The sequence below is a fragment of the Balaenoptera physalus genome, assembly GCF_965194825.1.
Source record: "Balaenoptera physalus genome assembly, chromosome: 9".
Classification (NCBI taxonomy): domain Eukaryota; kingdom Metazoa; phylum Chordata; class Mammalia; order Artiodactyla; family Balaenopteridae; genus Balaenoptera; species Balaenoptera physalus.
The window spans coordinates 1,811,570-1,833,547 of NC_138888.1; the positions used below are offsets into that span (position 1 = coordinate 1,811,570).

Below are 21,978 nucleotides of genomic sequence, written 5' to 3' on the forward strand. Positions count from 1 at the left end.
TTGTCATTGTTTTTCATATTTAAGAGCTTCCGAAGTCTGTGCCAGTTGTTGCCATCAACTGATTAAGCTGGAATCGTTTGCTAATGTTCTCTTAGTTTACATCAGCAGCTCAAGAAGCAAGTGCACTGAAGCGTCCAGTAGTGTGAAGTCGGGCAGCCAGGACCAGCCCAGGGCTCCGGGCCCACCTTCTGCTGACTTGCCCTGTGGGCCTCACACTGTCTGGCCCGGACCACCAGCCAACAGCCTGAGCTGAACTCCTGGCCTCGATTACCCTGTGTGTCCAAATACGAACACGGTTTGCCTAATGTAACACAGAAGTTGGATTCAGATACACAGAAAAAGCCCTTTGACGTGAAGTTATTAATGAACAGTCAACACCAGTGGCCAACACTTAGGAATGCCCGTCCGTAATTTAGCACGTGGCCTGGTCACTAGGCTGCTCAAGCACATCCGCCTGCTTCCGTCAGCACCGGCCCTTGGAGCCCAGTGACCCGCAGGCGCTCGGCACGGCCGGTCCACACGGAGACAAGCTGAGTGCAAAACACACTCCGGATCGCCGGGCTGCATGAGGAGGATGTGGAATAGCTCACGGATCCATCTTACACTTCTTGGATATATTGGGCAAAATAAGTTATTTCACCCATTTTCTAAGTGGCTACTGGAAAATGTAAAGTTTCCTAAGTGGTTAGCAGCGTGTTTTACTGCACCCTCCTTTATCTTAGGACGCGGGAACGGGGTCGCAGAGCTGAGGTGCCGGCCTCAGTGCAGACCCGGGTCCCGTCTCCCACCCAGCGCCCGGGGCCGGGTCCTCACCGCTCCCTCGCCCCACCCTCGCGTCTTTGTGCTGCAGCCGGCGCCGAGGGGGAGGCGCCTCGGTCCCCGTGGCAAGGCGATGACCTGGCAGTGACGGCCTGGCACGTGACAGATGGCGGGCAGTGGTCGTGAGCAGCGCGGACCAAGCAGAGAGACTTCTGTGTGTCTCCCGGCTCCACGGACAGATGGACGCCCTCCTCGATGGGGGAGGGGGGTACGCCCGATCCAGCTCCTGCTGTGTGCGCGGCGACACTGCATCGCCCGAGCCGCCCCGTCCCCGCCGTCCCCGCCGCATCTGGAGCTGAGCCCCGGCTGCAGGTCACCCCCGCGCTGCAGCGGCTCCGGAGCAAAGTGCTCCCACCGCCGCCAGGCGCGGCTACTTGGCATCACCGGCCCGAGGGTCCGCTCCCACCGCCAGCCCCGCCGAGGGGCGTCTCTCTGCTACGGGGGCCAGACTCCGTCGGCGCCGTCCTTGCCGGGTGCCACCCGGGAAAGTGCCCGCGAGACGGAGGCTCCGTCCTGGTCACCCGAGGGTGGGACCCCCATCCGCAGGCCACTCTTCCCCCCGAGTTCCTGGGGTTGACTGGACTCCACTCGTGTCTTTGGTTGCCACAGGAGATGGGGAGCCTTTCTGAGAGGAGACCTGAACGGACTGTTCAGGGGGAAAGCAAGCGGCACCCAGTTTCTTCTGTGCCATCGCTTTAACTGTATTAAAGGTCAACTAAACAACTGGGAAGAATGAGCAAGAAACACCACCAACCACCAGGAGAGACGGGTTCACTGAAATACGTCAAACTCTATGTCCCAAGATCGGAGGCTTTGGGACAGTTTCCATGTCCGTCAGGAATCTTCAAGTACTCGGGTAACGACAGGTAAAGAACAGAAATCAGGACAACCAACAAGAAGGCCCCGATCCCCGGCCACGCCTCACTCCCTGTTCTGGACACGCCGCGTGGAGCGTCTCACACCTCCTGCTCAACTCAGGCTGTCCTCGTGTTTGGGCCCATCCCCACGGAGGAAAAACTTGGGGAAGACAGGGCTTTTTTCAGGCTGTACAATTAACCTAGTGTTTTTCAGGTCTCTCCTTTCTCTGTTGTTAGATTACTTAATGTTTCATACTGTGTTTTAAAAATCCCAGTTTGAAGTTGGAACCATTGTCACCAGTTTAGATTTAGGCCATTTGCACCTGTCTTCTCCATAAAGAATAAAATACAAGCTTTACAAGAGCAGTAAAAAATGAGGCTTAACCCACGGAAGACACGTGAAGATACTGCCATGGCCCTGCAGACACCCTGCCCACACTCCCCGGCGGCACCTCCATAAACTCTGCCGACTTCCCCCCGTCCTCAGCTGTGCCCCCGCCCCCGGCCCCTCCTCTTTCCCATCTCCATCAGCAGCCCATCGTCCACTTGGTCATTCAAGCTGGAAACCCACTGTGGGCAAGCCCCAGACGTGCGTGGTCCCCGTCACCCCGCGGATGCCACCTGCCCTTTCTCCCCATGGCGGCCAGAGCCGCCCTCAGGAGGGCGCTGGCTTCCTCCCTCACCTGCTCAGATCCCACAGGAAGCTGCGTGCCCACCCCCGCGCCCCCTGGTCCCCTTGCACCGCTCTGCCTGGGCTCGGGCGCCCTGGCCCGTTGCTCTGAGGGCAGCAGCCTTACCTCAGGGTCCCCTTCTGCCTGTAACAGTCTTGTCTCCCAAAGGGAGGGCTGTTTTCTCAGTCTACCATCTCTGTGATTTCAACTGGGTCCTTCTAGTAAACCTTCCAAGTGCCCTGGACATCTTCTTTATGCAAATTCATAGTTACTATGTTTATGTAAACGAACTATGTATTCCTGTCTCCCAAGATCTGCTTTGGGATACCTGGGTGACCAGGGACTCACAGGTAGGCACTCATATTTGTTGAATAAATTGTGCAAGAAATTGGCTTTTATATCCCAATTTCAAGTCGATTATGTTATCTTTGGGGTTACGTGACTTCTTTGAATAAACTGGATGAATACAGGCATGAGAACTGCACTTTTTGTACCTATTTCCCTTCTGCAAGCCATTCCACCTCAGTTTTGCCAGGGCCTCATGTTACCCTAAATGTATAACTAAATCCTTGAAATCAGCTTTCCACAGGCAAAGCAGAGAGGAAACCGCTGTCCCACGGCCACACTGGAAAGCTGTCCGGTGCTCGCTGACCCAGCGGACAGACCCCTGGGGGGCAGAGTCATTACTGCCATTAAAAGCAACAGAACTGTGGCCCTGGGATGAAACGGAATCAGCATTAACACCGTCTCTTTTAAGTTTTCGTCCTCCCGACCGCAAGTACCTTTTTGGGCGTTAAAATATACTAAAAGTGAACACTTCCAGTCCCAACACGTTACCAGCCGGTGCTACGAGAAGGTCTCCCGAGTTTCTACCACCGAGATGCCCCTTCCTTCGGGAAAGTCTTTCCTGAAACCCGACAGCCCCACTCAGAGGCCACGGTGAAGGTGAACTGGACACGCAGGCGCCCACGAGCGCCCGGTGGGCGGGGCCTGCCCTCAAGCACGTGGCACAGGCATCCTGTTCACACACACGGGCAACGGTGGGAGGGCGTGGCCAAGCAGCAGCCTCGGTGCCCGGCAGGACAGAGCGGCCGAAGCGCAAGGCCAGTGCTGGACGCCCGCAGGCTGAGCGCTGGGGCCGCGGCCAAGGGGACCTGGACCCTCCGTTCGTCCGGCCGTGCGAGCGGGACGGAGAACGTCCTCCCGACTCGGGAGTGATGCCCGGTGGGCGGATGAGTGGACGGGAGGGGGAGACAGGGGAGGCGGACTGATAGCACAGTCTTTTCAGCACTGTCAAAATAATAGCAAATGCACTTAAATACATACAAAGTTTATTAAAAATAGGTTGCCAATGAAATACAGTAGAAATGGAAAACTACAGCAGTTCTGATGTCTTCTCCATAGTAATGCGCAGTTATGAAAAGCACTTTTACACATATTCACATTTGACCTAATCGTCCAAGGACGGCCAAATCCACGTGTACGGGTTTACAACCACACACACCGATATCCCCGCGTGTAAATATTCACATGTTCTTGCATGTGCTTAGGTGTACTTGTTGTTTTTCTATACATTAACAGGGTAATAGTTCACCTGCATCTTCTTCTTTAAGGAAGGTGTGGATTTAGTCCCCAAAAGGCTGCCAGTGTTCTCAAGACGTCTGGGAGACGCAAGCATGCAAATCCTTCGTGAGCACTTAGAACCACTTCACTCTCTGCCTTAACAAGGGAAATGGTAAAAGCACACTTCCAAACACGAACCCTGACAGACACAGAGACTATTTACACTCGCATTTTAATGACTTGTCATAGAGCTCTCATGGAAGCATGCGTATTCTCCTAACACACCTACTGGTAAGAGAACAACATGGTACAGAAAAATCATCTAGACCCACAGCAGGGCTTGTCAAATAGAAAATCTGCTCTTAATCACAAAGTAATTTACTGTTTGAACATCACATAATATAAAACAAAGTGAGGTCCGTTTCCCCAACACCAGCCACGTATTCACAGCTGAAGAAGTGACAGTGGTAACTAATAATTCAATACATGAAAATTAAATAACTCTATTAGAATGTAAAAAAATAGCCTGAACTGCCATACGAACTTTTCTTACAGTATTTAAATTACAGATGCCATATGCAATCGAACCCCTTCCTTTCCCTGACAGCAGATCGATGTAAATCCAGTTCTTTTTCAAATTTTAAATTTCTGAGTTGTGCTCAAGTGTCACCTACTAAGCTCTCATTCTTCTTAGATATTTTTGTTCCTATTCATGTCAACACTGTTCCGTAAAGATGTCCTCTTTTATAGATTCCCTTGGAATATATGAAACAGTTAACTTTCTAACGTAACTGCCATCTTCAAAATCACCAATGACTTACTGGTATAATAATAATCTGATATTTATAAAAATAAAATTTCCTAAGCTTAAATCCTCAAAATTTTCTTCTTGGAGAAACTTGTTTTAATCAAATACTAGAGCTGATCCGGAGGGCTGTCCCTGTAGGGAGCCGGATGGAGCATCTTACTTAGAGGACGCTTGGGTCTGGGCTGCTTCCTGGCTGCAGGGACAGGACGCCAGCTCTGGACTCCTCAGCACACAAGCGCGTCTCCGCGTGGTCTCTCCTGGAAGGTGAAACCTGACTCTCCCGCAAAACAGACTGCAGGTGCCACTACACAGTGCAAACGACAGTCTGGGGAGTTCAAGCTACTCTGTCTGATAAGCGAACATAAGGTTTCAGAGAAAGAACAGAAATAGGACTTCTTTGTGCTCCCTGGGGGAAGACAGGGGAGAAGAAGCATCTCATTATCCTCTACTGCCCTTCATTCTGCCCCCTTTCAAGCCCAGACTCTAAAAGAGAAACTAACAGAAAAAGTTATCTTCATGGGAGTCAGATAATTAAGAAAGCAGACAGGGTCTAAATTGTAGAAATGACACTCTCTTGGTAAAATAAAATGGAATTTCTTAGCGCTGGAACGCTTCCAAATGCCAACGCTTCTAGAAACAGGAATCACCAGTGGCTTGTGAAGGTGACCCGCCCCATCCTTCAGGCAGGCGCAGCCCAGAAGCACAGCGAGAGGCCTGGGCTGGACACAGGGGCCTTCCTCACTTCGTGTTCAGCTCGTTCTCCAGCTCCGTTAATTTGCGAGAGGCTTTCACTTTATTGGAGACGTCGTGGCCTTGGGAGAAGAGGCGCTGGCGCTCTCTGAACGTCAGGTTTTCCGGGGCTCCAGGACCCCCAGGTACATCCGCGTCTTGGCTGCATTGGAAGGAAATGCAAAGGGTTACTGTTCAAAATAGGAATAACCCGTCAATGAGTAGCTAAGTTTACATAACGGGCAATTAAGTAACATGTTCTATGGGAGAGACGCATTCTTTGTTAAATTTTGTCATACTCCTGCCTGTGGGCTGTATTTAAACCCATGTAGAAAAAGGGCGAAATGTTCTCCTCACTAAAATGTTAACTTCCTCCAGTCATACCCAACTCTCAAAAAGCTAGTAACTTCAGTTTTAGCAAGCAGATAATGCTCAGTAGTTAAGTTTAACTGAAGAGGTATCGTTTTAAAATCCAGCATTTTAATGAATCCTACATGTATCTGAGAGGCATCTATCAATATACTAACTTAATAAAAAGTTACAGGAAGATGCTAAAGATTTTCTGGATTAGTTCAACGTCAATGACTTAAGAACTGTTTGGGCATCAGCCGTTCGGACTAAAACCTAGTTGAGGACGTTCCCTGAAGACAGAGGGGGCGGCCTTTCGTCGTCCATCAGGACACCTGGGCTTTTTGCCCTGGACTTTTCGACCTTCTCTGGTGGAAGCAAACAGCAATGTGTCCAGCTGCTTCTAAAGTTCTGACCAGAAAGCCTGGTACCTACGCACTGTCTGAAGCAGAACTATGTTAGCAACAACACAAGATAAACAAAGCCTCTGTGCTCACACAATTCTGTAGAATGAGAAACACCTGAGCTGACAACGAAGTCTGAAATTTCAATCCAGCCTCACAAACGGTGGTGCAAGAAAACAGTCCTTAAGGACAACGAGACACTCGTCCGGCACGACTTCAGTTTTAGCAAGCTTTAGCAATACCTTTTAGACAGTTTCTCTCTCGGATCCCGATAAACGTCATGGGCCCCCATCAGTGTTCCAGCGGATCCCACGTAAGAGTTTGGTCCTTTTCCATAAAAGGAAAAGTCAAAGTTAAAGTACTTGCATTATTTCCAAAGCTTCACTCATGATGAAGGTGCAGTGCTCATGACGTCTTTAAGTCCTGAATAAAGCAGCAGCCAAAGGCTCTTCAAATCAGTAAAGGATCCATCAATTGGAGGGACTGGATCTGTCACATCCCTCAGTGGCCTGAGTGACCCAATCAGGACCCGCACAAGGTGCTAAGTACCTGGCCTGCTGCCTTTTATTATTAGAGAGGAAACCAGCCTAAGTCTTAGGGGGTAACAGCCAAAGAGTTCAAATCAGGTAAAATGTGTAATTATCATGAATTCACAATAAAAATCCACAGAAGACTGACTTAAGTGAGGAGATAGCAAAATTTTTCAGACACTCTTGACACTAAGAATTTTCTTACAAAATCACAGAGAGCAAATGTAACCCAAAGATTAAGAAGTAATGCTCCTCTTTTCAGGACAGCTACTGAACTGTTCCCCCACAAAATAAATGGCTATAATTCTTAAAACAAAACTTTTGGAAAAAAATGAGGTACTAAAACCCCCTAACGTTTGATACTAACGCTGCATATACAGAATCACTGACAAAATAAAAAGGAGACCTGAAGCAGCATGGTGTGACTGTCAAGACACCCGGCCTATGGCCCGGCCGGTAACTGTGGGCGAGTGACACGGGCCGGCCTGGTACCAGCACCACATGCCCATCTACTGCAAAGGGCTGTTGAAGATCAAAAGAGATGATGCACGTAAAAAGCTTCAGATGCATCCAAATATGAGGTAATAATGCCACTAAGGATGTACGATTAAATCAGTACCAAGGTATTTCTGTTAACTGTTAACATCAGCGAGAAAATGTCACACTTTGAAAAATCTTTTGCTTATAACCTAGGGTGGAGAAATAAACGCTCTAAGTACTCAGCAAACACTGACAGTGTCGTGCACTGGATTTAACAGGCCACAAAACTATCACAATATTTCAACACTAAAATTATCCTTTTCAGACAGGCTGCACAGAAATGAATGTTGATGTTTCTTTCCTCCCTTTATAAAAGGAGCGTGTGACGTGCAGCCACGTCTGATGCGTCCAGGACGGAGCTCCGCCACTCCTGACGGGTCCCCCCACGCACTGCATCTTCCCTCATGAGCTAGCGCAGGCCACCGGACCGTGGCCCGGGAAGCCGTCCTCCGCAAAGACTCAAAAGATCAAAGAGAAACACATCTCTAACTTAATCTGCTCCGGGCCTTTAGATAAATTATTTGCAGAGTGGAAAGCTTTCAATTTTAATTCTAGACTTTTCCTTCATTTTGCTTTAAAAACGTTGTGTTTTATCTTTTGAACTTTGATTTAAGAATACTTGCTTCTTCCCACTGGTAAAAATTAATTCTTGAAAAATTTCACAATTTTTAATCAGAACATCAAATAGTTTCAGCTGACTATATACGAAGTGACACTACACACTCTTCCAATCGTTTTCAAAGAGCTTTAGGAAAGCACATTTTTTCACGTGCTGCTGTGCTAGAACTTGACATCATTCACTCCAATCCGTATCCTAATCCTACTCCTCACAGCATTAGGGCAAGAACCAAGCCCAGGCCACAGAGGCTCAGGGCAGAGGGAGGAGCCCAACAGGGCGAGACGATGGGAGAGAGACGGCGGGTGAGAGGCCAGAACGCAGAGCGCTCTGCACTTTACGAGGAATCTTCAAGAAGCAGGAGAGACCAGACGCAGGGTGTAACCTGCTCCCATGTGGTACTTGTGGTGTGAAATAGAATAAGGGTTACTGATGTGACTGAAAGCCCAGATGGTTAGAAGTGACACCTCACTACAGTATCCCTCACCAAACCTATTTATCTGTGTCACAACACTCACAAGATATCTAAGGTTCAGCCTGTAATCTGATGCAAGGAGACTGATGGCATCTTGCTTCAAAAATTGCTATTGTCACACAGGTCTTTAAAGGTACCACATTCTGGATATTTGCAACAGAAATTTTACAAAAAGATTTAATGTTGGCTTCTAAGTGACTCGACCTAAGGATTACCTACTAAACTTTCCAAGTGAATCAAAGCTCTGACTCAGGTGGCAAAAAAGATCCTAGTAAAACTCGTTTACCTAAGAGTCACGGTCACTTGAGTTTGATTATTCAGTTCTTTTAGAACTGCCAGGAGCCCGATGCACGGACTCTGCAGAACCGAGAAGACTCAATTTGAGAATATTTACTGCCAGCCTCCCAATGTTGTTTAAAGTGGCCAGATCAGGCTGAAGTTTGAATCTTGCTAACGCGTAGTTGTACTTTCAATCTGACTTTCAGCGCTGTCTCCAAAGCTGATTAGGAACACGGGCCTGCAGCACCCGTGGGTGCGCTCTACAGTCCACGGAGGGTCACGGCCAGAGGCAGCCGCACGCCCCCGGGGCCTGGCCAGCAGGGCCGGGACGTGTGAGCGTGGGAGGGAGCGGGAGGGAAGGGGCCGGCTGGGGCGGGGGTCGCCTCACACCCACCCCGACAGGGCGGCTTAGCCGGCAACACAAAGTTCTGCGTGTGTTAAACAGCTGGAAGTACACAGGGGCCGATGGCACTAGCGACAAGAAGAAATTTAACTGTGGACACCGAGATGCTCGACCGCGCACGCACTTATTTGAGGCAGGGGACGAAGGCCGGGACCAACAGCACTTCAAGCGGTCAGGGAGACGGAGGAGGGCTGCCGCCGCCGGCTGGCTGAGGGAACGGGGCGGTTTCCAGTGCAGAGATTACTGCAGGCGCCCTGAGAGGGCCTGCCCCAGAGCAGGAGCGCCGGCCTTAGGCTGCGGGTAGCGCAGATCACCAGGCCCAGCCCGGCGATCCAGACAGAGCCCCGCTCCACGGCGGGCGGCGCGTGCCCAGCGGAGCGGAGGGGCCGGCCGGACAGACGGCAGAGCTCGGTTTGTTGGGAGGGGGCGGGCGCAGTACTGCCGGCAGCGGCCGGGGGGTGGGCCGGAGAGAAGACGCCATCGCAGGCCGGGCGCCGCGGCGGGGGAGGGCCTGGCGCTGGAGGGCGCGTCCTGACCTGCCGGGCCGCCGTCCTCCTCCTCCTCCTCCTCCTCCTCGGTGTAAGCCACGAGCTTGGCAGTGTACAGGGCGTCGGGGGAGAGCACCTGCGCCTGCAGGTAGGAGGCGGTGCGCTGGGGCGGCGGCGGGGGCCCGGGGGCGGGGGGCTCGTAGCCCCGCGGGAGCGGAGGGCGGCCCAGGCCCAGCTCCTCGGGCTCCAGCAGCTGGCGCTCGGCCTCGTCGTGCTGTCGACGCCGCTCCGCCTCCAGGCGGCTGTAATACCCCTCCTCCTGTCGCCTCTGTGGCAGGGGACAAAAGCGCAAGGTCAGCGGGCGGGAGGGGACGGGCCTGCCGCGGGTCCCCCAGCACCACGGCGGATGGACCCAGACACCGTCTTCCCCTGGGACTCGAGTCTCCGACGCCAGACCGCGTGGGGACGGGGGAGGGAGGAATGAAGGAGCTGTCAGGGCCCCAGCCCCAGGTACCACATGGCTGTCCCATCCAGGGTTCGGCGGCGGAACTCGCCAGCCGCTTCTCTCTCTCTCCTTCTGTTGCCCGTAGGACAGTAACTTACCTGTCACTCCTGAGTTTAAAGACAAAGGCACACCAAAACTAGGCTGCAACTGCCTTTCTACAGCTGGCACTTCCAGAAGTGCAGCCCTGCGTGCTTCTCCACCGAACCCCGGTAAACTCAGAAGAACGGTCCTTCCTTGACAAGAAGGACGTGATTACGTCACCTGGCTGACTTCTAGGTATTCAGAGGAAAGCGAATAGGAAACCCCGAACTGTAAAAAACATTACTCATCTTTCCAAGGTCACAAGTAACCAATATGCTTTCCATGGTTCTTAATTGATATTTCAAATCTTAATAAACTCCCTGCCAGACAGAAAATTGAGAGAGCCAGGCAACAAGATATTCAAATGTATTTTGACACAGACTGTACATTTTTTCTGACATACATCTGCACAAACTACAGTTGACAGTGTTAATTTAACATTAAAAAAGGTAACAGCAAAGTTTTGTTAAAGACTGACAAAAGTTGCAGAACACAAGAAAAAAGTGCAGAAGAAAGGAGATGAAAGATCAAACAGAATAATCTGCCTTAACTTGAGGAATGTTCAATGTACAATGTTCAATGTACAGAATGGAAGTACAATGGACTTTAAATTCATTCAACGGAAGATGACTAATTTTAGGGGCCTTGCTGGCATTAGGATTAAAGTTTTTAGTCCCCATTTCACTCTGCACACTGTGTCTTCCCCCTACTCCCTCCACACACACACACACACACACACACACACACAAGTACACAGTGGGCAAAGCTTCACCTTCTGAGGGAGAAAACGCTAAGAACAAATGCCAGCCTCAATCCTGGCCCTGGGCCCCATTTCTCACTTTATCTTCTTACACTATGTTGAGACACCCTGAAGGAAAAACATTTTTACCTTATTTTCTACACAAAATGAGCATTCTCTTAGAGTGGGATATTGAATCTGGAATGATCTCTGCAGAGTTTAAGTGGAGTTGTGAGGAATCTTAGTATTATGTGAACAAAGCTCACTTGGTAACATTTTAGGGAAACCAAAACATGTTCTTTCAGTTACACTAAGAGCGGGTATACAGTCACGTGAACCGAGAGGACTTCATTCTACCCAAAAAGTGAACGGCACGTTTTCCTATGACACAGCAAACCCATCAATTTTGGACATTCTATATAAAAAATGGGTTATTCGGCTTCTTTTTACACTGAGCGCTCAATTATAGAAGCAGTAACCCACACACAGGTGCATCTGACATGATCACGAATTGTGAGAATGCACACCGGAAAAAAAGCAAATAACCCAGGAGTTTCCCAACGTGGAGAACACGGCCTGGCCGCCTCCCCGCGGGCACTACTCCCGGGTGGCCGAGGGCTCAGGCAGAGGTGGGACAGCTGAGGGGCCCGGCCAGGAAAGCACCCCCCTGCGAGCAGCCCCGGGACAGCAGCGCGACAAACACTGTAAAACCCGGGTCTAGCGGCTCCAACTGTGGGAACCCCATTTCCTTAGACGCATCACTGGCTCTGACAGGCTCGAGGGGAGCCTCACCACGAAACCCCGGGCTCTGGGAACAGCGCACAAGCTCGAGGCACAGCCGAGAGCACGATGACAGGAACGGTAGAGGCCAACAGACTGCAGACATGGCTCGTTTCAGTGCAGGTGCGCCCACGTCGTCCAGCTGGCTCGCGTTTCGCCGAGCCATGCGTCGTGCCCACGGCCTCTCTCTGCCTGTCGTGTCCCCGCAGACCCCGCCACTGCCAGAGCCCCGGCCCCTCCTGCAGGCTGGGCTTTTCCCACCGGGAGCCGTGGCCTCAGAGCGCCCGCCTTCACGGAAGGGGAGTAACGGGAGGCCGGCTTCTCCCACACCTCGTCCAGGGGCCGGCCGGCCCTGGAGAGACCCGGAAGCGAGCCCAGAGCCGCGGCGACGCGCCCACAGACGGCAGGGCCTGGAGGGCAGCGTGACCAAGTGCCCATTTCTCAGGGGAGCTCAAGTGTGCTGTCGTGTTAAAAGCAATTAAAAGGATTACCTGAGTCTCAGAAACCCACATATGGAAACAAAGCAATAACTCAGAATATCTACCAGATTACACACTAAATTAAATTTCCTTGTATCGTGTTTTCTATAAGCCATTTGCTCTCTTTACCACTGACCAGAATTAAGTCATAAAATAACCTATTTGAAATCCTTAAGGTTAACAGAGTGACTTCCTAGTTTCCTGTCCTTCCCACGGCCCGACCTCCCTGTGAAAAACTGGACACTTTTCACCTTCACAGTGACAAGCTGGACCCCGTCCAGCAAAGACCAGAGCCCCGAGCACACAGAGGCCCCCACAGTCCACAAGCTTGAGCGACAAGACTCGGAGGAGAGGGGGTGGGGGGAGAGCCAGGAGGGGAAGGGGGAGGGGGGAGAGCCCGGAGAAGGGGTAGGTGGGGGAGCCAGGAGGGGAAGGGGGAGGGGGGACAGCCCGGAGAAGGGGGAGGGGGGAGAGCCAGGAGAAGGGGGAGGGGGGAGAGGCAGCAGGAGAAGGGGGAGGGGGGAGACCCGGGAGGGGAAGGGGGAGGGGGGGACAGCCTGGAGTAGAAGAGGGAGGAAGGGAGAGCCAGGAGAAGGGGGAGGGGGGAGAGCCCGGAGGAGAAGGGGGAGGAGGGACAGCAGGGAGGGGAAGGGGGAAGGGGGACAGCCCAGAGGAGAAGGGGGAGGGGGGGAGAGCCAGAAGGAGAAGGGGGAGGGGGGAGAGCCAGGAGGAGAAAGGGGAGGGGGGGAGAGCCGGGAGGAGAAGGGGGAGGGGGGAGAGCCGGGAGGAGAAGGGGGAGGGGGGACAGCAGGGAGGGGAAGGGGGAGGGGGGAGAGCCGGGAGGAGAAGGGGGAGGAGGGACAGCAGGGAGGGGAAGGGGGAAGGGGGACAGCCCAGAGGAGAAGGGGGAGAGGGGACAGCCCAGAGGAGAAGGGGGAGAGGGGGAGAGCCAGGAGGAGAAAGGGGAGGGGGGGAGAGCCGGGAGGAGAAGGGGGAGGGGGGAGAGCCGGGAGGAGAAGGGGGAGGGGGAGAGCCGGGAGGGGAAGGGGGAAGGGGGACAGCCCAGAGGAGAAGGGGGAGGGGGGGGAGAGCCAGAAGGAGAAGGGGGAGGGGGGAGAGCCGGGAGGAGAAAGGGGAGGGGGGGAGAGCCGGGAGGAGAAGGGGGAGGGGGGAGAGCCGGGAGGAGAAGGGGGAGGGGGAGAGCCGGGAGGAGAAGGGGGAGGAGGGACAGCAGGGAGGGGAAGGGGGAAGGGGGACAGCCCAGAGGAGAAGGGGGAGGGGGGGAGAGCCAGAAGGAGAAGGGGGAGGGGGGAGAGCCGGGAGGAGAAGGGGGAGGGGGGAGAGCCGGGAGGAGAAGGGGGAGGGGGGAGAGCCGGGAGGAGAAGGGGGAGGGGGAGAGCCGGGAGGGGAAGGGGGAAGGGGGACAGCCCAGAGGAGAAGGGGGAGGGGGGGGAGAGCCAGAAGGAGAAGGGGGAGGGGGGAGAGCCGGGAGGAGAAAGGGGAGGGGGGGAGAGCCGGGAGGGGGAGGGGGGAGAGCCGGGAGGGGGAGGGGGAGGGGGGAGAGCCGGGAGAAGGGGGAGGGGGGAGAGCCAGGAGGAGAAGGGGGAGGGGGGAGAGGCAGCAGGAGAAGGGGGAGGGGGAGAGCCGGGAGGGGAAGGGGGAGGAGGGAGAGCCAGGAGAAGGGGGAGGGGGGAGAGCCAGGAGAAGGGGGAGGGGGGAAAGCCAGGAGGAGAAGGGGGAGGAGGGACAGCAGGGAGGGGAAGGGGGAAGGGGGACAGCCCAGAGGAGAAGGGGGAGGGGGGGAGAGCCAGAAGGAGAAGGGGGAAGGGGGAGAGCCGGGAGGGGGAGGGGGAGGGGGGAGAGCCGGGAGGGGGAGGGGGAGGGGGGAGAGCCGGGAGTGGGAGGGGGAGGGGGGAGAGCCGGGAGTGGGAGGGGGAGGGGGGAGAGCCAGGAGAAGGGGGAGGGGGGAGAGCCGGGAGGAGAAGGGGGAGGGGGGAGAGGCAGCAGGAGAAGGGGGAGGGGGAGAGCCGGGAGGGGAAGGGGGAAGGGGGACAGCCCAGAGGAGAAGGAGGAGGGGGGGAGAGCCAGGAGGAGAAGGGGGAGGAGGGACAGCAGGGAGGGGAAGGGGGGAGAGCCGGGAGGAGAAGGGGGAGGGGGGAGAGCCGGGAGGGGGAGGGGGGACAGCAGGGAGGGGAAGGGGGAGGGGGGACAGCCGGGAGGACAGGGAGGGGGCGGGGCTGGCCGGCGGGGCTCCAGCATCAGGAGCGGCCCCCCCCCAACCTGCGCGCCCCGGGCCCCGCCCCTCCGCCGCGCAGCCCCAGCCCTCAGGGCACCAGGACCTTTTCCTCGGCCTCGCGCCGGCCCCGCTCCTGCTCCTCCTGCCGCGCCCGCTGCTCCGCCTCGCGCGTCCGCATCTCCTCCAGCTGCTGCTGCCGCCGCCGCTCCTCGTCCTGCAACTAAGGACAGGGCCCCTCAGTCTGCGCCCGGAGCGTCCCAGCGCCAGACACAGGACGCGCACACGACACGAGCACACGCACAGCTGAGGACAGACACCAGGCGGAGGTCACGGCGGACACCAGAGCCCGCCGCCTAACGACTCTGTCCCCACCGCTCCAGAACTACGCTTGCATCAACTGCGGCTCAACGCGGGAGGGCTGTATCCTGGACGGTCACACGCGAAACAAGCACAGTTCCTTCACTAGAATAGACTCAGCTTCGGCAGCTCACGTGGAGGCAGAGACGGACTCCAGCGCATGGAGCCGTGAAACACACTCGGCCACCCCCTTCCTTCGCCCCAAGTTTAGTTTCCACTGTGAAGGTCAAGAAAGACTCCCCACTCTCGCGGCCCGTGGCAGGTGAACACTAGCCTCTGGATGCGGTGGGGTGAGGCTCGCGTGGCGGCAGAAGCTCCGGCGGGCAAGCGGCCTGCCTCGCCTGAGGGACAAAGCTTCTAGCTTTCCTCCCGTCCGTCCTGGCCCTGTGCCACCCGTTCCCTCTGGGTCCCACCCCAGACTCCAAGAATGCCTTCCCAGTTCAGGGATCCCCCAAAGTCTGAGTCACAGAATGTGAAGCTGAAATCTGGGAGGAACCTGATTGGAACTGTCCTGCTACATGTCTGCCAAGTAACTGTCCATTCTGTTCGAGCACCTTCAGCGTCTGACGCCCACAGCCTGCCTCCCAGGACAGTGTACTCCATTTTCTGGTAACTCCTAGTCCAAAAGCTTTCCTGCTGTTCTAAAATTCATCACCTCATCGCTGTCTATTTTTTGTCCTTCAGGTTCTGCCTTTCTGAAATAATACAAAACAAATTTAATATCTGTCCTTCATACCATTCAAACACTTAAGGACACCTTCAAACACCTAAAGACATATTCTACTCGGCTTTCAGCTCCTGTACCCTCCTGGTCACATTCCTCTGTACAGTACAGGTCGAAAACGCCTTAGGGAGCCGTGAATTAAAAGCGCATTTGACTAGCAGAGAACAGAGTAAGACTCTCTTTTTGCCATGTCCGTAGGCTACAGCTACTTTTGTAGTTACAGCCTAAGGTAATGGCGACTTGCAAAAGCTCGCATTCTCCATTTACTTCTTCTCTGTTCCAAACCTGGGCGAGCGTGGCACAAGAGGTGACTCAAAATTTTAAATTAAAATAGCACTGAGGCCATCTAGTTCAACCTCTAACCACTGCAGGAATCCCTGACATAAAATCACTCAAGGTGTACTTCAGCATCTATATAATCACTAGTTATTCTATAGATTATTCATAGCAAAACCAGAAAATGTTAACTTCTGGATCTGAACTGTTGGAGTGTATTTTTTTCCTAAACAAAAACAAAAACAAAAACTGAACAACTTGACTCTTGCTTGGTTTCTGTGGAACAAAAACTGTATCTGGTGGGAAAGTAACTAACTTGTGTCATCACGCTTTTTCATGTCAGCGAACAAAAATAAAACGTCTCAGAAAAAAATTAAAATTCCCTTCTCAAGGAGACAAATTAATTTAACTGCCTCTTTAGTATACTCTAGGTATAAGCCCAGAGGGATGCTAGGATAATTATTAGGTTTTGGAAGTTCTGTAGCAGGAGTAGATGCTAATGATTAAGAAGCAAAGAAGCACGGAAGCAGTCAGAAGTGCCCTGCTGCGTGGAAATGCAGAGGAAAGGACTCACCACGAGTTTTAGAGTCATCAGCACAAATTATGGGAAACAGCACCCAAATAAAAATAACAAAACAAAACAGCAATTGATCACATTAAACATCTACAGAAAAGTAACTTATGGAAGAATGTAAAATTGCATGAATGCAACAGAGGTGTTTCTGTTACCCAATAAAGCAAAAACTAATTTCATTATGTTATATCAGTACTTTCTAGACCTAATTAAAAACAAGTTCTGAGCAAGAAAAGCAGTGTACACTGAATTAGTTCTTTTAAGTTAAATAAGAGTATAATTTTAAGAAATCAGAACAATTTCAGTTCTCATAGTTAAAGGTACAGAACTCTATCTTATAAATCTATAAACAGGCATTTTCTCTTCAAATCCTGACGGTGGTAAACAAGGAGCCTTCCGCTTGTGCTCAGTTTCACTGGTTTCTATTTTAAAGTAGCAAATGAACCAGTGCTGTTAGAACTAAGGCAGTTTCTTTCCACTCTTGGGTAAGCTGTTTCACGCGTATTTTCATTTTCAAAACACAGACTGTTTTGTTTTTCAAAAATATGCTGCTTTACTCAAAAAAAAAAAAAAAAAAAAAGAGAGAGAGAAAAGAGAACCTCTCACTTTTCCCCACATAAGAGACCCCCCGGGTGGTACACTGAGGTGTACGGTTACGTCTCACAACAGTTAAAGGGCACTTCAACTTAAGTCGGGAAGTTAATGGTTCTGAGAGCCGCTGACTGACAGGGCACGAACGCTGTGAGGTTACATGAGAAGCAGACAAGCTCGCTGCTGCACATTAAAGGAATGAAAAGTCGCATGCTATCAAAACAGTCTCGTAGGAAGCTCTACTTGGGGAAACTGGACCTGAATAGACATCGTAATCATTCTTATAGAGTGAGTCAATACAGCCCAGACTGAAGCTACTCCAACCAAGAACTAGGCTGGGATTCTGAAAGCAGCACGCAAGCCTGACCCAAGGCCTTGCGATACTGAGGCAGTCTGAAAAAAATAGTTAAAAAAATAGTATGTTGAGATCTGTGTGTTTACATTTTATACTTTTGTACCACAAAAATACGGTAACTTGTATCTTTAATTTCATGTTGAAATATCTGAATACAAAACGGGGCCAAAACATCCTTTACTTCTTGACATTTTCTCTGAAAAGCAACTACAGGTCGGTTAAGCACGTTACCCTTTCTCTCTGCAGGCCTTTTTTGCTTATGCTGCCACCCGTTAAAAATACTCACCCTAAAAAAACTTTAAGGCCCCCAGATAAAGAGGCCCCCTGATAGGCCACTTATTAGGACAGGACTCTGGCGTCCTGTCCTAGCACTCGCAGCTTCCTGCCGCGTCTCGGGGAGGAACTTCCCTCTGGAGGGAGGGCCCTCCCCGTCAGCAAACAGGGGAAGGGCTGCCGCTGGACGGCACCAGCTCTCGGCCCTCAGTCAGGGGGGCTCCCTTCCCCGGGTGCAGGCGTCCCCTTCTTTGTAACTGAAGGAACGTGATTCTGTCCAGAGTTCTAAGGGAAGACCTACAGGTGCCGGCCTACTCCAGCGGCAGAGACAGGTAAGAAGTGCGGCTCACAGCAGCCCAGAGCAGACATCTGAAGTTCGCCTAGGGCAACTGTTCTCCCCTGACACAACCACAGGAACTTCGTGTTCTACTCCCAAACGCACACATGCTGGTTTGAGTATGAACTTATTTCTCCTCCTTGAATAAAACTGACGCTTCCCGATGGTGGGCTGTGTCTACCCTCCAGCCTCAACATCCTGGGCAGGGTCTCCCATCTGAAAAGGCCGAGAACACTCTGCTGCCTTCTGAGACAGGCCCCTCTGCAGGTACCACTCTCCGCTGGGGTTCCTACTGATTCTTGCTTGAAGTTTCTACAAAGCCTCTAATTCAACTGCTTCCATGCCTGGGATGCTCCAGAAGGCCATGGCCAGTTTCTACACGAAGGCCAAACAGGAAGGCAGCCCACAGCGTCTCTGAAAACACCCCTCCCTGCTCTACCCAAGGGGGAGGGATTCTTCCCGTGAGCTGTCGGGGCATCTGAGTCGGAAGATGAACCACTCAATTGGCAGCAGACGAAGCTGCGAAGGGCCAGCTGAGAGACCGCTGGTCTCGGAAGCGTCTCCTTGAAAGACGGTTCGCAGTAACCGTTTTATGAGCAGCAGACATTTTCGTGAAGCACAAAGAATACTAAATATGAACCCAGAATATTCTGGTCGCGATCTCGACTCTCAGTCTACACTATATCAGGTACTAGGCCTGCCCTGCTCGTCTGAGCACATCGCAGGTGGTCACGAAGGACGAGAGGGCCACAGAAGCGGCCACCCAGCCGCCTAGAGCAGCGAAGGCTGAGCTCCCCTCCTGTCTGCAGGGGGCAGGACCGGCCGCCCCTCAGAGGTCAGCAGGGTCGGCAGGCGCGGCCGCAGCGCCGGGGGCGGCGGGTGGGCCCGGGAGGCGTCCTGCGGGCCGGGAGACCCGGGGCGCTTCTCGAGGGGCAGGGGGCCGCTGCGGGGTCGCGGGGCTTCTGCGACCTGCCGGGTGGCGGCGGCCGTGTGCAGGAGAGCCTGCAAAGGGAGCACGGCCCGAGCGAGCGAGCCACTCCGCAGGTGGTCAGGGTCCGAGGAAGCTGGGAATCCCTCTGCAGGGAGGGGAGAGGCGCCATGGCAACCGCAGGCTCCCCAGACCGGGCGACTGGGAGAGCCGGGCGCAGCGGGGAGGCCGCAGGGGCAGCTCGGGTCGGGGAGGAGGTAGGTGAGTGCAGGCGAGGGCGGCCCCGGGCCCGCGCGGGGCGACGGGCACTCAGGGGCCGGGGACCACAGCCGCCAGGACAGCCTCGCCACCTCTCTGAAGCTCCCATTTATCCCACGCGTCAAAGCCTACGGAAAGGCCTTACAGGCCGCACGGGCAGGGCCCTACACAAGTGGGCACACGCCTGCAACCGGTCCCCATCGTCCCCGGGGGGCCCGGTGCCTAACAGCCCCCGGGACAAGGCAAGAGCTCAACCTCTACTGGGGACTCAGGCTAAGAAATGCTCGGAAACATGGTGCTGCCAGTCAGCATAAGCACTCGAAATAATTATCTTTTAAAGGAAGAAAAACCCCGAAGTACGCCTTTGAAATAAAAATCTTAGTGCACCCTTTACCCTTGGGTATTGTCACTCACCTGTCACCACCACGCTCCCCGCCCCCCCCCCCCCCGCCGCGACACAGGATTCTCTTGGGGCCGCAGTAGGTGCATCTCAAAGCTGAGGCCCCAGGCCGCCTGGCCAGCACACGTGTGACAAGGACCTGGTACCTGAGGAGACGAGTGGGACTGACTGGTGTCTCCCACCCCCTTCCATACAGACACCTTAACACACAGAGAGGCAGGGAAAGAAGCAGATACTTCTTATCTCCGTCTCATGCGGAGAAAAACGCAAAGCCCAGAAAATACGCTTCTCAGTCATCGAGGAGAGGAGATGTTTTCAAGAGAGGTTTCCCTTTGGAAACATGCTATTTAAATTGAATAAACTAAACAAAACAAAAAAAGGAGGGATGTTATTTGGTGAAAAGGCCATTAGAGTCAAACCTGGATTCAGAGATTTGTTTTAAAGTATTGTCAGATACTGGCCTTATATCATTTAAAAGCTGACTAACAATAAATGTTGACTTAAAATCAGTATCAATACACCAGAGCATGAGTGTCTGGCAGATGACAGAGGTACCGTCCTCGAGCATGAGGGGCACTAAATGACCAACTCAATTTCCCAAATATGGACATAAAACACATTACAGTTACAGCAGAATGCGACCTCAAGTATTTTTTGGTAATGAACTGGCATGGCCGATAAACTAAACTAAAATCATGTGGTGTTACTGAAGAAAACACAGAATAAATGTTTACTGGAAATTCCTCTTTCTCTACCAATAGACAGTTACACCCTAGACAGTTACATCTTAATTGGCAAACAATGTCAATACCAGTTGAATTGAGCTTCTAATAATGAATACCTAAAATGTATTTCTAATGTAACAAAAAAAAAATTGATTACTCACTGCAAAATTTCTCATTTGCCCATGTATTTATGAGTACGTTAAGAATACAGAGTACAAATTCTATGACTAAAACTGAGTAAAGGTCAAAACCATAAACAAACAGTAAGTAACACTTAAAAAGTAACAGAGAAAAGCAAAGAATAACTAAATCTAAACACATTCAAAGGCATGCTTCTAGAGTCAGGGAACTACAGATCCTGATCTAGGACACCCCTGAGAACCAGATCTACTGAAAACATAAAACCACCACCACTAAAAGGAAAAAAAGGAAATCAAGACAGGAAAAAAGTACCCAAGGGAAAGAAACAAGAACATACCAAATCTAGAACAGAGATTGCTGGCATAGCAGTCTGCTGCAGGTAACAGAGAAGGAAAAAAAAAAGAAAGATGAAGTGTGAAAAAAAGGTTCAGTTTAGATCTGTATCCGCCACCAGCGTTATCTGTGGTTCTCATGCTTCATCTGTGTTTGAAGGACAACCCAGTGAGAAAAGTAAGGGAACTACAGACCAATTTCCAGTATTCAGAAATAGAAAAATGCCCACATGGTATTAAATCCTTGAGCTTTATTATTAAGACACACAGAAACTAAAAAGAGTAAAATTTCCCTTAGCTCTCTTATTTGGAGACTAAGATATTAATCTTAAAATAAGTAATGATAAACACACAGATACTTTAAACTATCGTAAAATATCGTAATTCATACTAAGAGGCTTTGAAATACTCAGTGTTTTAATCATTTGGAAAAAACTGACAGACATTAAATAAAATTTTAGCCTTCAGAGAAAAGAATAATTATAGAAGTATTGCAACGTGGTTTCTAACTTTTCCCTCAACAGTAAATATTAATGACGTCCACTTATTTACCACGAACATCAGCTTTAGATTCAGAGCTAAGGCTGCGGCAGAGGTAAGCCTTCTTGCCTCGCATTGTGGGGACAGAGCCCCAGGGCCACGGCCACAGCAGCCTCTCGCGGAGCCCACCTGCAGCGCGTCCACTAGGACCCGGGTGGAGCAGGGGTGGCGGCCGTGACAGGCACACAGCTAACCACCTACAGATGGGCCAGAGTGCTAACCAGAAGGTGGAAATAGTTCAAAGGATCCTTATGCTGAAAGTAATCAGTTCTTCATCAAACAGTTGCTCTTTCAAAGAAAACAGTATTGATGGTAAATACAGTTGTTGAGGACGTTTACTACTGATGACTTGGAAAATACTAATAAAACAATGTAATGTTTACCATTTAGACCTTCACTTAAGAAACTTAAGTTTCCTCAGAGGGATTCCAGCTGAATTTTGGACCAAGTTACATTTACGTCTGCTTGAGAACACGTAGCTAACAAGAAGTGTGTGCAGTGACATTCCAGGAAAATAATGCACAGAGCAAAGTGAAAAGTCATCACAGTGCCGGCTCAAGACACTCACTGCCCAGGGTCTAGGATTGAATTTCATCCTGAGCTGGAAAGATTCAAAGGTCTGATGGGACAGGAGACCCTTGGTTGAGGTCTCCAGTACAGATGGCATCAGAGGTGGAATTAGAAACAAAATCCAAAAGACAAAAAGGACATGCCCTTTGCTGTCTTTTCTCAGAATACTGCATTATATCTGGGAAAAAAAAAAAATCACTAAAGTGCATTAACGTAAAATGGTCCCTAGCACTCGCTGCAAATTAAT

The 21,978-nt window shown here is 52.0% G+C and overlaps 1 protein-coding gene across 13 annotated transcripts in view; it reads right to left on the reverse strand.

The window, feature by feature from the left end:
• Window positions 1–3,661: 3,661 nt before the first annotated feature.
• AFDN (afadin, adherens junction formation factor) overlaps window positions 3,662–21,978 on the reverse strand; it is a 135,641-nt gene continuing 117,324 nt past the window's right edge. For 7 of the 13 annotated variants that reach the window (XM_082475849.1, XM_082475852.1, XM_082475848.1 and 4 more), the window contains 5 exons: window positions 20,627–20,662; window positions 14,454–14,570; window positions 9,579–9,858; window positions 6,442–6,526; window positions 3,662–5,610 (listed from right to left, as the gene is read on the reverse strand). In XM_082475849.1, coding sequence (XP_082331975.1) covers window positions 5,457–5,610; window positions 6,442–6,526; window positions 9,579–9,858; window positions 14,454–14,570; window positions 20,627–20,662 — 672 coding nt within the window. In that variant the 3' untranslated portion in view covers window positions 3,662–5,456. The remainder of the gene's footprint in view (window positions 5,611–6,441; window positions 6,527–9,578; window positions 9,859–14,453; window positions 14,571–20,626; window positions 20,663–21,978) is intronic. The other 6 variants (XM_082475846.1, XM_082475854.1, XM_082475853.1 and 3 more) reach the window with 2 other exon arrangements.